At 63.0% G+C, this 15,073-nt stretch overlaps 7 protein-coding genes across 7 annotated transcripts in view; all 7 read right to left on the bottom strand.

Moving 5' to 3' along the window:
- The window catches only part of LSCM1_03608 (uncharacterized protein), a gene marked incomplete at both ends in the record, with an annotated part of 13,005 nt that extends 10,645 nt beyond the window's left edge, over positions 1-2,360 (bottom strand). The window contains one exon of the mRNA XM_067321143.1: positions 1-2,360. This exon is cut by the window's left edge and continues 10,645 nt beyond it. Within this exon, the coding sequence (XP_067177753.1) occupies positions 1-2,360 (2,360 nt within the window).
- Positions 2,361-3,158: 798 nt separating this feature from the next.
- On the bottom strand, positions 3,159-3,572 carry LSCM1_03607 (uncharacterized protein; the record flags this gene model as incomplete). Its single annotated transcript, XM_067321142.1, has 1 exon — positions 3,159-3,572. One exon carries the CDS (start codon positions 3,570-3,572, stop codon positions 3,159-3,161), a length of 414 nt encoding a protein of 137 aa, XP_067177752.1.
- Positions 3,573-4,389: 817 nt separating this feature from the next.
- LSCM1_03606 (uncharacterized protein) lies at positions 4,390-5,811 on the bottom strand (the record flags this gene model as incomplete). Its single annotated transcript, XM_067321141.1, has 1 exon — positions 4,390-5,811. One exon carries the CDS (start codon positions 5,809-5,811, stop codon positions 4,390-4,392), a length of 1,422 nt encoding a protein of 473 aa, XP_067177751.1.
- A 767-nt stretch (positions 5,812-6,578) lies between these two features.
- On the bottom strand, positions 6,579-8,123 carry LSCM1_03605 (uncharacterized protein; the record flags this gene model as incomplete). Its single annotated transcript, XM_067321140.1, has 1 exon — positions 6,579-8,123. The coding sequence occupies one exon, from the start codon at positions 8,121-8,123 to the stop codon at positions 6,579-6,581; it is 1,545 nt and encodes a 514-aa protein (XP_067177750.1).
- A 1,475-nt stretch (positions 8,124-9,598) lies between these two features.
- LSCM1_03604 (uncharacterized protein) lies at positions 9,599-11,332 on the bottom strand (the record flags this gene model as incomplete). Its single annotated transcript, XM_067321139.1, has 1 exon — positions 9,599-11,332. One exon carries the CDS (start codon positions 11,330-11,332, stop codon positions 9,599-9,601), a length of 1,734 nt encoding a protein of 577 aa, XP_067177749.1.
- Positions 11,333-11,840: 508 nt separating this feature from the next.
- LSCM1_03603 (uncharacterized protein) lies at positions 11,841-12,716 on the bottom strand (the record flags this gene model as incomplete). The annotated part of the gene is made up of 1 exon (XM_067321138.1): positions 11,841-12,716. One exon carries the CDS (start codon positions 12,714-12,716, stop codon positions 11,841-11,843), a length of 876 nt encoding a protein of 291 aa, XP_067177748.1.
- A 714-nt stretch (positions 12,717-13,430) lies between these two features.
- LSCM1_03602 (uncharacterized protein) lies at positions 13,431-14,711 on the bottom strand (the record flags this gene model as incomplete). Its single annotated transcript, XM_067321137.1, has 1 exon — positions 13,431-14,711. The coding sequence occupies one exon, from the start codon at positions 14,709-14,711 to the stop codon at positions 13,431-13,433; it is 1,281 nt and encodes a 426-aa protein (XP_067177747.1).
- Between the last annotated feature and the right edge of the window lie 362 nt (positions 14,712-15,073).

Genomic DNA, 15,073 nt, shown 5'->3' with positions numbered 1-15,073 from the left:
CGGTTGCTGCGCAGCACCGCTAACACGCGCTCCCGCACCGCGACCACCTCCGCCTCGTCGGCGCCGAGCGGATGCAGATACGCCGGTGCCATCTCCAGCAAGGGGAACAGCTGGTCACCCATGGCCGCCACCTCATTGCTGTGCTCGAGACAGCGCTCCATCACACCCAGCACGCTGCGCTCGATTTCGGTCACCGGTGGGTCCAGCACGATGACGCACTCCTTCGCATCTCTCCCCTCGTCGCCGCCGTCGTGGAACACGCCCTGCTGTGGCAGCGACGACGCATACGCAGATGCCACCACGAGCTTTGTGTAAAACAGCGGCCGCAGCCCATTCACATGTTGGATGAGCTTCACGACACGCTGTGTTAGCGACTCCGTCAGCTGCGGAGTGCCGGGACACCAGAGGAGGTGCAGCTGCGGAGGTGCGGCCTCCTCGTCCTCGTTCGTTTGCGCCCCCGCGGCGGCGGTTCCAGGGCGCTGCGACCTACTCGCAGCGCCCTTCTGCTCCGGCGCCTTCCGCTCCCTCTCCGCGGCTTGGCGCGCCTCCAGCTGGGAAATGCGCTCCGCCCAGTATGCCCGCTCCGCTGCGTCTTCTGGAAGCACCTCCATCGTCTCGGAATCCGCATGGTCCGCGTCAGCGTCGCTGGGGGATGCAACGATGTACTCCTCAAGGCACGCGGTGTACGACTCCAGCGACGCCATGGTAAGCGCGCGCAGCTGCGTGCGCATCATGCAATTCACCAAGCGCACAAAGCGGCACATCCGGCTGGCCTCATACCGCGCCATGTCGTCTTCGTAGAAGTTGAAATAGGCGTCGAGGTTGTTCTGCAGCGTGGACTGCACCGTCGACGTCCACTCACCCTTGAGCCGCTCCCCTACTGCGACGCCGTGCTCCTCTTGCGTGGAGACGAAGAGGGGTAGCCGCAGCGGTAGCGTCGACGCCTCGTAGCGCGACACGCAAAGCGGCTGCGAGGTGTAGTTGAACCACAGCGTGTGCAGCGCGTGCAGCGTGTCCTGGATGAGCGCATGCACCTGGAAGCAGTTCTCCTCCACGTACGCGCGGGCAACGAGGAAGTTCGGTACCGGCGTGTCGATAGTGCCGCGCAGGTCTCGGAGCGAGGGCTGGGCTTCGATTCCAGCGCGCGGCAAGTCGGCGATGCGCAGCCGCGCTTGCTCTGCCGCGCTGCGCATCGTGTACGTGTGCACCGCCAGCTTCACGGCTCGGTAGTACGTCGACTCCGCCTCCTCGGTACGCTGCTGAATGAGGTGCAAATGGGCCACGGGAAATCGCGTCGCGACGCCGCGCAGAACGCGCTCCATCTGCGCCTCATCCATCGGCGTCACGCAGGAGTCCGGTATTGAGCTGATGTAGAGTGCCTCGCGCATGGCAGCTTCTGTGTCGCTGCGGTAGTCGTCGGCCCGCCGCACACGCGCCTCCCATCGCGCCACGTCCTCGGCGTCGAAGCGGATGTTCAGCCGGTGCGTCCATCGCCCCGTGCCGTCAGCCCACTGCACGTAGAAGAGTTGCTTGGCCTCATCGTACTCCCTCACGCGGCACGGCCGCCACACTACCGTGCCACCGCCCGGGCCGCCGGTCTTGAAGAAGCGCGACGTGGCCGGGGTACCACCCTCGCCGCCACCGCCCAGCGCGAGCCACTCTGCTGGTGTGTGTGGGTCCTCATCAACGGCATCGAAGTCAGCCAATTCAAAGTATGTCTTGCCTTCAGGGGTAGTGGCCGCGGTGGTGAATGAAGCAACAGGTGCCGCAGCGGCGCCATCACCAGCGGGATGCAGGCGCACTTCCGTCTCCGCGTACGCCGTGCGCACAACAGCGAGAGGGTGGTAGAGAATGCCGATCCGCTCATGCGCCACGCAGTACGATGCGGCCGGCACGACGGTAGCCGCCGACGGGGGGTGGGGCGCGACTTCGTGCTGCTGCGTCGCAAGAGGCGACGGGGTAGAGCCCGACGGGAGGCCAGCGTTGACGTCGAGAACGTTTCGAAGAATACGGGGGACACGCACCTTCTTCAGCGGGGCGGCAGGGTCGGCGCCGCGTCGCGGCGCTCGTAACGGCGGCGGCACTGCTGTGGCTGTGCAGTGGGCCGCAGGCTGGGCCGCGGCCACTGCAGCCCCGACTCCGGCAGAAGGACATGCGTACCGCTGCTGGGCGAGGTGCTCCATCAACGGTGCCTCCATCTCCTGTAGGCGCTGGCTGATGGCAAAGCCGCGGCGAGCAGTTGAAAGCGTATTCACCGCACCGGCATGCTTTGGGGAAGCCACTGCGGCGGTGGCCGGCTGCGGTGGCGACTGTGCGGCCGCCCGCCCGTTCCCGTGAAGAGAGGGCGAGGAGGCGCTCATCGACGGAGGGGGGTGGAGGGGGGGGCAGAGAGAAGATAGCGGCCAAAGGAGAAACGAAGAGAGAAAAGATCTATGTACAGGCGGTGAGGGGGAGGGGGGGTGACTGTTCCGACGCGCAGACGCTCGTCTGCTGCGTTCGCTGTATCCTCCACTGCGGGTACTGTGCGCGCGCGCGTGCAGGGAGAAGGGGAGGGGAGGGGGGTGAGGACGGATGCGAAAGGCGGGAGACAGAAGAGAAGTGGTGGGCGGCATGGGCATGGTGCGGACGGGGTGGATGGACGTGGTGTCGACAAGGTTGTGTATCTGCCGTGACGCATCTGCACACACAACACATGGCATCGCGCGCGTATGCACTGCAGAAGACGGACATATAGGCATACGCCCAGCCACCGAGGAGAGCCTCTCGAAGGTGGTGGCGGGGCATCACCGGTGGGGTGCACATACGTGTGCACCACGAGGAGAAGCACACGACTGGTGCCCCTCCCCACCGTCGAGGTCGCCCCCTCCATCATTAGGCCACAAGGGGAGGGGGGAGGGAAGTTCGAGCGTATGTCCGCCACTCCTTTCCGGCCCGTCACGTCACTCTCCCGTGACGCCATCGCATTGCTCGACACTTCTCAGTCTGCTGCCCAACCGCAGTGTGTGTGAAGCAGAAAGGGACGAGACGAGAGGACGCTCAAAGTCACACACACACACACACTAATCACACGTCGGCATTTATATACCCATGCGTGCAAGAGAGAGACAGACAGAGAACCGTTGCCGACCGGCGCACCCCTCCCACGCCCCCTCTCTCATTCATTCGAGACGGCGCCCCTTCTTATGTGGACGGTAGTCCGTGTCGAAGGCGTTTGCAGCCTCCTCGTTCATGTTGCACTCGCGCGGGCGCTTCTCATGGAGCTTCGCCACCTTCCGTCGAGCACCGTTCGACTTGACCATGCGAAGGTACTTGCGCAGCTCGCGAGTCTCCTCCCGAGCCCTCTCCTTCATTTCGGCCGTCACTACCACCGCCGGCTTCTTCAACTTGCGCCGCTGCGCCTTCGACATGATCACCTTTGGCGCCACCTCCTCCGCTGACGCCGCAGCGAGGGGAGTGCTGGCGCTGGCGACAGCGGTTGCAGGGGTGTGCTGCCTCGGCGACGGCCCGTCCGCGTCGGAGCGGCGCAGAGGCACCTCAGCTGGTGCCTTCTGTGCGACGCGCTGTATCCGCATTGAGGGCGCGAAAGAGAAAGGATGAATGGGTGAAGTACGAAGAGCAGGGGGGCGTTAATGGCCTGGCGATGCCTCGCAGTACACACTCTGAAGAGCGAAGGAGCGCACGTCAAAATCGCGAGTTGCGGCAAGGACCGGTAAGACACGTTTGTGCACAGCTATGAGTCTGTGTGAAAGAGGGGAGGTACGAACACGAGAGGAGAGGGATGGGGGTGAATAGGGGAAGAAGGGGGAAAGGGTGAAGGCTGACGGTGCTCGGAAGCTGCGCTGTGGTCGACCGTTCAGCAGTAAACGCTGAGAGGAAAGCAAAAAAGCGCGGAAAGTGGGCATGCAGTCTTCGCTCACGCACCCGAGGTCGTAGTGTCGCATGGATGCGTCACTGTCGCCATCTCTCTCTATATATATGCATATATATATATATATGTGCCCTTCCCACACGCACACGTTCCTCTCTTCCACCTCGTCCCCCTCCGCGTGTGGCAGCGAGGGGGAGGGGGGCGCCCTTTGTAGAAATGGCGGCTGTGTCATCCTTTTCGCAACCTTTGGTGGTCGCGCGGTGCCGTGGATGGCAGGTTTGGGTACAGAAAGGCGGCAGTGAACGAGAGGCTGGGGGGAGAGGGAGGGAGAAGGAAAGGGAGGGACTGCACCTCGCCCAGAGACGCGCACAAACTGAGAGACGCGCCCTCGCATGCGGCGCCAAACATCAGCGAGGCAGTGAAAAGGCAGCAAGGGGGGTGAGATGAGAGGACGTTTGTATGGCACACACACACGCGCACTGTCTACCTCTTCTTTTCAATACGCCAGCATATTCACGAGTCTACGAGGACACACCCACTAAGCCGGGCGGCACCGCATCACCGCGACGCCACAGCAGCACGAAGCCCTCATCCTCCAGCCGCCAACTTCGCATCGTCCGCACGGGCGAGGTCGCTGCAGAGGGAGCACGCGAAGTGCGTCGCCACCTCGGGCGACTGTTGGGCGCGCCTGTCGGACTCGCTAAGCTGCCGGTGTTGCTGCTGCTGTCACTCTCGCTGCACTCCTCATCGCGCCTGTCGCCCACGCCGCAGGCGGCCATGGTCGAGCCTGCGCTGTGCGAAGGTCCTGCACCGAGCAGCTCTCGCATGCTCCGCACCAGCGGAGCGAGAAAGCGCTCCGCAATGCCAGGGGAGCCGTTGATCTCCAGCAGCCGCACCTCAGCCTCCTCTGTGAGGATCACGTCGTAGCCAAAAAGCTGGAAGCACTTGTACGCCTCCGTGGCTGGGACGACGAGCTGCGGCATCATCGCAAGGAGCGTGCGCACGAGAAGCTCCCTGATGGCCGGCAGCACGCGGGCCTCCAGAAGATCTGGCGGCTTGCCGATGGAAGTGAGGAAGGCCTGCAGCTGTGGCAGCCACATCTCATTTCCACCCTCGTACTCGCCAAAGTGCTCCGCGTTCACCTGCAGACAGTGGTTCGTAAGGTGGGCGTGGATGTTGGTGATATCCGACATATCGTACGGCACACTCGCGGTGCGGCAACTGGCTTGTGAGTAGGCGTAGATGCTGTAGGGACTCATTAGCAATGCCCACACCCGGATGTCGAACTTGCGGCCGTGACTGAGCAGCAGCGGACGGTCGACATAGCGCTGCACCACGTACATAACCCTGCCAGACTCCGGCAGCTGCTCCAGCCACCCTGGCACCGCCGCAGCGCGGAGCAGCACAATGTCTCGGCCCTTCGCCCCGCTGCTTGGCTTCACGATCCACACAGCATCATCGTCGCCGGCCAGCATCAGCGACTCGAGCAGCGCCTGCCGCTCATCTAGCTTCTTGAGCTGGTCCCCGCCGATTGCATAGGACTCAGGCAGCCACCTAGCCCACTGCGTGTCAACCTCCTTCATCAGCTGTACCATCGCCGCCTTGAGCGTCAGCCGATGCGAGCCCTCGAAGTAGTTTACCCATCGTGTCCCGCCAAACCTCGACGACAATGCCATCCGCTCGCCGCGTAGAAGTGAGTATGGAATGTGGAAGCGATCGCCCAGAATGACATCCACCGTCGCAAGCCCCGCCTCCGTCTTGCGCCGCCACCCCTCCTGGCGCAGCTGGCGCGCCATCTCCTCGTAGACAGAAAATGTTGAGGAGCCTAAGAAGTACGTCCCGACGGCCGCCGTCTTCAGGGGCGCAGCGGCGGCCGTCGGGGAGGCGGGGGCGGCTACGGCTGCTGCTGGAGTGGAAACCGTGCAGGTGGTAAAGGATCGCATTAGCGAGCGGTGCAGCCGCTACTGCACCAGAGGGCAAGAACGATGATGCATCACTGGATGGGGTGTGCGATAGGCGGAGGGGCGCGAGCGAGAACGTAAAAGAGACACGGAGTGAAAAGAGAGGGAGGAGATGGGACCCCGTTCAATGTCCCCACACACGCGCGCACGCATCGTTCTCGTCGCACCATCCCCCACTGCTCGCGGGTATGTGTGCGTGCAGGCGCGCCGCGGCCCAGTGAAGGGCTGAGGAAAGGACAGGACTTGTGAGATGGAGGGAAGGGAAGGGGAATAGGGTCCCCACCCTCCATCCCTCCTCTGGCGCCTTCGACCAAAGTATGCACTAACACTAACACACACACACACCTCCTTCGTCGTGCCTGCGTGTTGGGCGAGGGCATTGATGCGCATAGACGTGACGCTCTGCCCGTTCCATTTCCACCTTTTTCGTCGTTGCCGTATCCCACACATTTTTTTATTGTGTGTGTGTGTGTGTCGCAATACAAAAGTCACCAACGTTAACGCCCACCCCTCTCTGCCGCCGACGCCGCCGGCACACCCATGCGCCTTTCTCAAAGCCCACCTCCCACGCGCAGGTCACAGCACAGCCACGCAAGGTGGCACCGTCGCAGAGCAGGCGGAGCTGTGAGGAGCGCTATAGATGAACGCCATTTCCGCATCTCTTTCTCCCCCACCCCCTTCCCTTCCCCGCCACACACTCACAGAAACGCATAGACCTCTCCACCCGTCCCTCCTCGCCATCCGAGACGCTACTCGCTGCTGGATACAGTGGAATACAGGCGGACGGTGCCATCCACGGAGCCGCACAGCAAGCCCTCGCTGTTCGCCGTCCAGCACATGTCGCACACGGCACCCGTCTTCAGTGCGGCCGTCGCTGTAGCCTCCACCGAGGCGCGCGAGGCCGGCAGGCGTGCACAGTCGTACAAGTTCACCCCGTGTCCTCCAACGACGAGAGAGAGTCCGTTTGGAGCGTAGCGCACCGTGGCTGGGATAACGTCAGTGCTGGGCGGCAGCACTGCTATAGGGGCCTGCACCTGGCGGAGGTCCCACACGTACGTCGAGCCATCCGTGAGGCCAGCCGCGAGGGATACGCAGTCGGCATTGAAGCTGACGCTACCGATGTGCGCGCGCGAGGCAGTGCCGTGCAAGTTGGAGATGACGGTGTCGGCGCGCATCTCACGCGTATCCCAGAGCTGCAGCTCCGTCGGCTGCAAAGCCACGGCTGCCAGCGAGGCGTATGGATGAAGCTCCACGCACATCAGCGCCCGCGACGCTGCATCGCATGTCAGCGGCGCCGTCGCCACAACGTGCGTGCCGCTCTCCAGGTCGGAGAGGGTGAGGACGCCATCAGCGGCGCCGCAGAGCACATACGCCCCACCCACGGTCCGCCGACTCATCGCAGATACTCCGCTCGCATACCGCAGCGTGTGCATGACCGTCAGCGCAGCGGCCTTGGTCGACCACACGCGCACCGTCTGATCCTCAGCGGCGGACAGCAGGATGCCGCCCGGCTGACTCGCCAGCGTGTGCACCGCGGCGGTGTGCCCTACACCGCGCGCCTCCTCACGGAAGCTGACAGGGCTGTACCGCACAATTGCGTGATCGCCCGTGGCAGCACTAACGAAGATGCCCGCACTGCTGTCGTCCGCCGCCGCCGCCACACGCACCGCCGAGCGCGCAGACGGTGCAGTGGCTGAAAACGACGTGGCGGCCACCCACTGCGCCTCCTCCGTCAGCTGCGACGGTGCGGTCGCCACCGAGCCGGCCGCCGCCGCCTTGCGCTGCTTGCACGCCTGGCGCTCTGCCGCCTCAGCAGTATCCATGCGCCGCAGCACCGCCGCCGGCACCACCACCGCAGCAGCGCCCTCATCGGCCTCCTCGGAGGCCATCGCTTGGCCTCCTCGGAGGGCGTCGAGCTCCTTGCCGAGTCGCGCGATCACCCTGCAGGCGGCGTCGTACTGCTGTAATGCGTGCGCCAGCTCCAACTGCAGCTGCGTTACCTGTTGCCGGAGGCTGAACTGCTCCAGCGCCACCCCCTCCCATTCCACCTGGAGGCGCCCCAGAAGCGTAGGAACAGAAGCGGCCCCGAGGCTGCCACTGGCCGCAACGGACGCGTCCGGAACAGCGCCCTGGGCGGTTATGAGGTCCTCCCTGCACAGTGGGTCCCCTGTAACGGGGCAGCGGCCATGCTCGTCAACGTACTTTTCGACAAGGCTGCGCTCAAAGACGAGCCCCGACTTGACAGACACCACCGGGTGCGTCGGCACCCGCTGAGAGATGTTGCAGCGCAGCATTGTGCTTCTAGTCTTTGTTCTGCAGACGGGTGGGTCACGTGGGGTGCCGTCACCGTCACGCTCTTCCCCGCCCGCCCGTGCGTTGGCCGTGGTGTCTCTTTATGTGTATGTGTGTGTGTGTATGTTTGGGGAGGTGAGGGGGAGGGGGCTGTGAGATACCACCACTGAGGAGATTGAGGCAGGAGAGAGGGGGGAGGGCGGTTTGATTCAACGGGCCGCACCGAGCTTCGGCGCGCGTGGCAAAGGAGTCGGCAGTGAGGATGTGAGACGGAGAGAAGCAAAAGGCGGAAAAGAAAATATAAGTGCGAGAGTGTGCGCGCTGACAGAGTTGGCACACGACAAGCACACGCACGCACCTGCACAGTGTTACAGTAGGCCGGGCAGCTGCGGCAAGCGCGCAGCAGCACCAGCAGCAGCAGGAGTACATCGGGGCATGAAGTGTGGGGGACGGGGAGGAACAGAGAGAGAGAGAGGTGGTCCATGAGGGAGGTAAGGGGCGGGCACCTCCCATGGCAGTGGCCGCGGTATCAGCCGTCATTGCACAGTGGCCTCTCCTCGCCCGCTCTCCGTCATCGTCTTGGAGTGCGTCTGTCTGTATGCGCTTCCTTTGGCTGCTGGAATGGGCATGAGCGGGTTTTTTTCGTTTTCTTTCGTTGAGCGCCTTCGCATTGCACATCGAAACGAAATCGGAAATATTCAACGCGCACACACACACACACACAACGGAGAGGAGAGGGCGGCAGTCCCAGAAGACGAAAGCAACAAGCACAGATGCGCATAGGTAATCAAGGAAAGGGAAAAGAGGGGAGAAAGGGGGGACGAGGAGACAGGTGCAAGCGTGCCATCACCGCCGTCGCAGCAGCGGCAGAAGGCGGCGAAAGATAGCAAAAGGAAACAGACAGAGAGAGAGAGGCTGAGAGAGAAGGAGGGGGTGAGCCTGCCCGTCATTACGAGGAAAAGGGAGACACACACACACACACCGCAGGCGTGCGCGCCTCAGGTGGTGTTGCTGCCCTCCCTCTCTCTCTCTGTCTCTGTCCCTCGTCGTCGTCGATGCCGGTGAGGTTGTTTTGTTGTTGTTGCTGTTCGCATCGCCCCGAGTGTTTTTTGGGGGGAGTGCACAGTCAACAGAAACGAAAGCAAAAAGCTCTCTCACACAGACACACACACAGGCACACACCTATATTGTATACGTGTCAGAGGCATGTAGGGAGGGACAGAGGTAGAGGCAGAGGGAGTGGGGGAAGGGTGCGGGTGTGGGTGCGCGTACGCTGTGCGTGTGCATATGTGCACGCAGGCCGCAGAGGGAAAGACGACGGCGCGGCCGCCAAGGGGCGGCCCCCACCCCATCATCGCCACCACCACCACTCCTCCCTCCCCGGAAAGGCACCCTCAGGCAAGCCACACACGTGCGGCGCTCGTGTCGCCAATGATGGGGGACGCCCCGAACGCTCCCGCGCCTTGCATCGCCGCCATCAACGTCTGCTCGCCGAGGCTGTCTTTGGCCCCGCAGAGATCCTTTTGCTCGCTGACGAGGGCTTACTGGGCGGTTTGCTGGACGGCTTTGCCTTCGGCGACGACGACGACGGCGGCGGCGGCCACGCGTCAGCTTTGGTTGTCTTCCCTCCCGCCGGGGAGGACGCAGGCCCCGCGCGAGTGCCCGCTGCGAGCGACTTCTTCGCACGCATGTTCCCCACCATCCGGCGCGCCACCTTCTCCGTCTCCGTCTCCTGCCACGACTTGGTGACACTTCGAGAGCCGCCCAGGGCGCGAAAGAGCGTGTTGCGCGAGCCGTCGAGCATGAGGTTTGGTTTAAGCTCCCCCTCCGGTACCTTCGCCAACTCATCGGAGAAGACGCAGGCGGCCTCGATGAGGTAGTTGACCCTGTCGAGCCGCTGCCTCGCCTCGGCATCGCACGGGTTCTCCGTGAGGCTGTCCTCGGCTTCCTCGTGCATCATCCGCAGCTCGTCGATGAACGGGTACACCTCCATGGAGCGCTTGCCGACGAAAAGGTACTCGTGTACATTTTGGATGTGCCGGCAGACCTTCTCTGAAGGGCACGTGCAGCAGTCCTGGATGCGCCAGCCGGGCTTCGCGTGATCCAGCGCCTTGCCAAAGTCGACGGTGTGCACCCGCTGCGGGTCCGTCTGCGACTGATGTGTAAGGACCGTGGAGAACTTGTCGGTGTGCCGCAGGAAGCGCATGAACGGCGGCGTCCAGTCCAGCGGGCCGAGGAGGCTCTGCGTCCAGCAGAACACCCGCACCGCAGCCTTCACCTTCTTTTTGGTGAGCTCGCGTAGGGACTCGAGGCTGCGCTCAAGGTGCACATGGGGCTGCTCGCAGGCGAACCATTCATGCTGCAGCAGCTCCAGCGCCGTCGGCCGCGCCTCCGGGTCGTATGTGAGGCAGGCTTGAATGAAGTCCTTCGCTGTTGGGGTGACGCTCGCCCACGCGTCGCCGCCGAAGGACCAACGGTTGCCGACGACGCACTCAAACGTCTCCTTGAAACTGCGGCCGTGGAATGGCATCTTGCCGCTGAGTAAAATGTACGTGATGACGCCCAGTGACCAAATATCGCACTTGCAGTCGTACGGCGCCTTGCGTGTGCGGTAGTAGCCGACGTTGATCACCTCCGGCGCGATGTACGAGGGGGATCCGCAGCAGGTGGTGCTCGGTACATACCCGGCCAGCCCGAAGTCTGCGAGACAAACATCCGTCAAATGCGAGTTTGGCGGGGCTGACGGCGAGGCCGCGTGGCGCAGCAGCAGGTTCTCCGGCTTCAGGTCGCGGTGAATGACACCTTTTGAATGAATGTGCGCCAGCGCCGAGAGCACGTTGCGCACGAGAACTGAGGCGTCGGCTTCGCTGTAGTGCCGCAGCTCGACGATGCGGTCGAAAAGCATTCCGCCTGACAAGAGGTCGAGGATGATGTAAAAATGCCGCTCCGTGGAGAAGTACTCGATCATCTGCACCACGCTCGGGTGGTACCCAATGCGCCCCATCACGTCGATCTCGTGCGTGATGTCGTCGATGTCTTTTGGCCCCGCCTTTTTCTTGTCCACAATCTTCACCGCGTACACAGCCTTCGTCCCCCGGTGGATGCAGCGAAAGACGACGGCATACGCACCCTTGCCGATCTCGTCGCCCAGCAAGTAGTGGTTCCTAAAGTGCCCCTTCGAGCAGGCGATCGCCTCTGCATCGAGGCCCATCTGATTTTGCCCGCTCAACCCACGCGTGGGCTCCTTCCCGGTGTACCTCTGTGTGTGTGTGTGTGTGTGCGTGACAGAGAATGGGGGCGGGGAGTGCCGGTCAGCCCTTCCGTGAGACAGAGAATGGGGGGGAGGGGGTAAGTAAGGGAGAAAAAGATGCAAAAGAACCGCTTGGAGAGCGGCCGCACGCGCGCCAGCAACAAACGGCAGCCGCAGCTCGCAAGAGCGCACACGTGTGTGGGACTCCGCCTTTGCGCCTCCCTCTCTCTCTCTACACACACACACACAGCAAACGGTGGTGAAGGGTAGAAGAAAAAAAAGAGTGGTGGTGGTGGTGCAAGCAGTCGTGGAAAGAAGGTGGTATCACGCACATTCGCGATGAGGTCCTCTCTGCTGATTCTGTGCTCGTGCATTACAGTATCTCTCTCTCTTTCCGTGCGCGCGTGTGTGTGTGTGGCAGCTGCGAGAATGAGAGAGAGGGGGCACGCAACTCAGCCGATGTCACGCGTCAGCCCGTCAGCCACGTGTGCCGCAGCGCCTCCTTAGCCGATGGTCGCTTCGACGGATTCGGCGTCAGCAGCGCTCGGATCAGCATCTTGGCAGAGGGACTCATCCGACCAGGCGGCACCTTATCGAAGGGGATGGCATTTCGCACGACCGCCGTGAAGACGTCTTTGGGGGTGGCGCCGTCGAAGGGCAGAAGGCCGGTGAGCATCACGAATACGACCACGCCAGCTGACCACATGTCGCACTTTTCGTTGTACAGGGGGCGCGCAGAGAAAGGCAGACCAGCGCCAACGTGGATGTGGCGGTCCTGCAGTGCCACAAGGGCCAACTCCGGCGCGCTGTACTGCGGGGAGCCAACGAACGCATCGTGCGGTATTCGGCGCGTGGCAAAGCCGAAGTCACCAATGGCCGCCACCGTCGTCGCAGTCTGGGCAGCTCCGCCACCACTCGCGGTGGTGCGCAGGAAGATGTTTTCCGGCTTAATGTCGCGGTGCATGACCTTGTTGGCGTGCAGGAGGGCGAGACCAGTGAGGAGGTGCCGTGTCAGCTCGCGAGCCTCGGCTTCCGCGAGGGCGCCGCGGGTGGTGAGTAGCTGGTAGAGGGAGCCATGCGCCATGTACTCCATCACAATTGACACCCGATCCGCCTCTGCATAGACGTCAAAGACGCGCACGAGCTGCGGCGACGCTGGGAGTGACTTGGCCAGCGTGCCTTCCTCCATCGCCATGGCGACACGCCGGCTGTCCATCGATGCGGTGTGGTATATTTTCACGGCGCACTTGGCGCCGGTGCGGCGGTGCGTGCAGCGGCACACCTCCACCTTGCACCCCACCACGAACGCGTGGTGCTCCACCTCATAATCAGCGTCGAGGGACATGGAAAGCACACGCACACGCACGCACGCCCAGGAAAGCAACGACTTGATGTACGTCTAAGCGTCTTCTCTTGTGCACGCTTCCCCGAGCTCTGCGGCCGTGACTCTGCTCTTCCCAGAAGCAGCAGCAGACACACACTCGCGGAAGCAGTCGATTTGTGCGTGTGCACCTCTATGCGCGCAGCATAGGCCGAGAGTGGAGAGTGAAGGGAAAGAAAGACTGGCGAGACGAGAAAGGGGGGAAGGGAGGGGAGGGGAGCAGAGATGTATACACCACATCAACCGAGCAGCAGCAGCAGCAGCCGTAACATCGGTGTGCGGTGAAGAGTGAAGGGAGAAGGGAAAGGGGAGGGGGGGCTGCTGCAGAGCTGTCATGTAAAGCGCGGCACTATAGACCATGTGTGTGCGCGCGTGCGTGTGTCTCCTTTGCAGGAGACGGCCGTGGCGCACGCCACTCACAGCGCCCCGTTCCCCCACCACCATCACCACAACCACCGAGGCCGAAAAGAAAAAAAAACGTTCGGCGCGCGAACGGGTCAGAGAGAAGAGAGCGCATTTCGTCTTTACATGTGGAAAGTGCAGACGTCGACGTCTGTGTGTGTGTGTGTTGGGGGGGGGGGAGGGTCCTCACGCATCGGCCCGTCCGCGGCCAGTCTTCCGAGACGACATCGTCACCACTGCGGGTGGTCGCGCGGGCACGTGGCGACGGAGCGGTCATCAAATCGACGAGCTGCTGGGCAAAAGCGACGCTGAGCCGTCATCGCTGTGCGAACTGCTGGCGGAAGGCGACACGGAAGTGGAGGAGGAGGCAGCGGGCGCCGTAGCGGCGGTGATCGCGGCGACGCGTCGCGCCACCTCCACCTCCATGTGGGCACGCACACGGCTCAGTAACTCCTCTGCCATGCACGTGAACGGGGTGTGGCTCTCGAGCAAGTGTTGCAGGTGCGTCTTCAATATCTGTAAATCCTGCCGCATCGCGTGCAGAGCACTGAGACTGCGAACGCACACAGTTCGAAGCTGCGCGCCGCGTTCGTCGAGTCGCGCCTGCGCCAAGTAGATGTCCTTCATAAGGACAGAGCTACCTGTGCCCATCGCCAACACTTCCCGCAGCAGCTGCACCTCCTTCGCAGGGGGCACGTACGCAAAGTGCAAAGACGGCTGAATCGCTCCCAGCCGGCCGGCCATCGTGGAGCACCAACGCCGTGCCACATCACCGCCCTCTTCGCTTGCGTCAACCGTGGGCGACGCGATAGCCGGCGGCCACTCACGTAGAGGTGGTGGCGGCGGTGGCGGCGGCGGCGGCGATAGCGACACAAAACTCGCGTGCCAGGATCGAGACGCCTCACCCGCACTGCCGCTGTTGTCATCCTTGCCAGGCAGCAGCGCCTCTTCACGTCCCATCTCGCCATCCTTGCGGCCGCGTCGATCCGCATTGCCGGCAGGCGTCCCCGCTCGCGCTACGTGCAGCGCCGCGAGTGCGTTCTCGCAGGCGTCCGTCATGGGCCAGCGCTGCGTGTTGTAGCCATGCGCTTCCTGCCAGTGTGTGTGTTCTGCCAGGACCTGCTGCACGTACATGACCGACGCATCATAGGCCTGTTCCTTGCGGTCTCGCTCCGTGCGCAGTGCCCGCAGCTCTTTCTCCGCGGCATTGCGCCTCTCCCTCATGCCTGCGTACGCCTGGTCCAACGAGCCCACCAGTTGGCGATACTGTCCGCAGTGCTCCTGGTGCGCCGCCGCTGTGGTGCGCCAGGCGTCCGTCACGGCTTCGATGGACTTGAGGGAACGGCTGAGCTGCGTGATGAGCGTGTGCGCCGTTTGTACGCCGAGCGCCAGGACAGATCCTTCGATAACGTCGCTGCATTGGCGAATATCGGCTGAGCAGGTGTAGAGCTGCTGCACCGCGACACCCATCTGCCGAGCGGCATCCTGCACAACGGTGCTCTCGTGCACCTGCAGCCGCTGTCGTCGATCGTCCAGCAGAGCAGGCAACGCCTGCATGAGATAGAGGAAGGGGCTTTGTTCGTGTAAGTGGTGTAGCGTGTGTGTGTGTGTGTGTGTGTGCCGGCGCTCGCACAGCCTGAGCGTCGGTAGGGAAGAGGGCAGAAGAGAGAAGAAGAGGCAGGGGGTGTGCAAGGCGGCAACGTAGACAGACAGAGTGTGTGTGTACGAATATATATATGTATAGCATACCCGCCTGAGGAGCCACAGCAGCTGTTGCCGCACGAGTGGCGCCGGCAGTCGCCCTATACGCCGCGGCATCCCAAAAGCATATGAAAAATCGGGGGAGACAGCGGCGCCGATGCGCTCCGTCGAGAGAAGCGGCGGAGGGCACAAAGAAAGAAAAAAATCATAAGAGTGAG

Source organism: Leishmania martiniquensis, chromosome 27 (genome assembly GCF_017916325.1).
Source record: "Leishmania martiniquensis isolate LSCM1 chromosome 27, whole genome shotgun sequence".
In the NCBI taxonomy this organism is placed as follows: domain Eukaryota; phylum Euglenozoa; class Kinetoplastea; order Trypanosomatida; family Trypanosomatidae; genus Leishmania; species Leishmania martiniquensis.
Note: the sequence above shows the minus strand (reverse complement) of the source record. Positions and strands in the feature narration are given on the sequence as shown.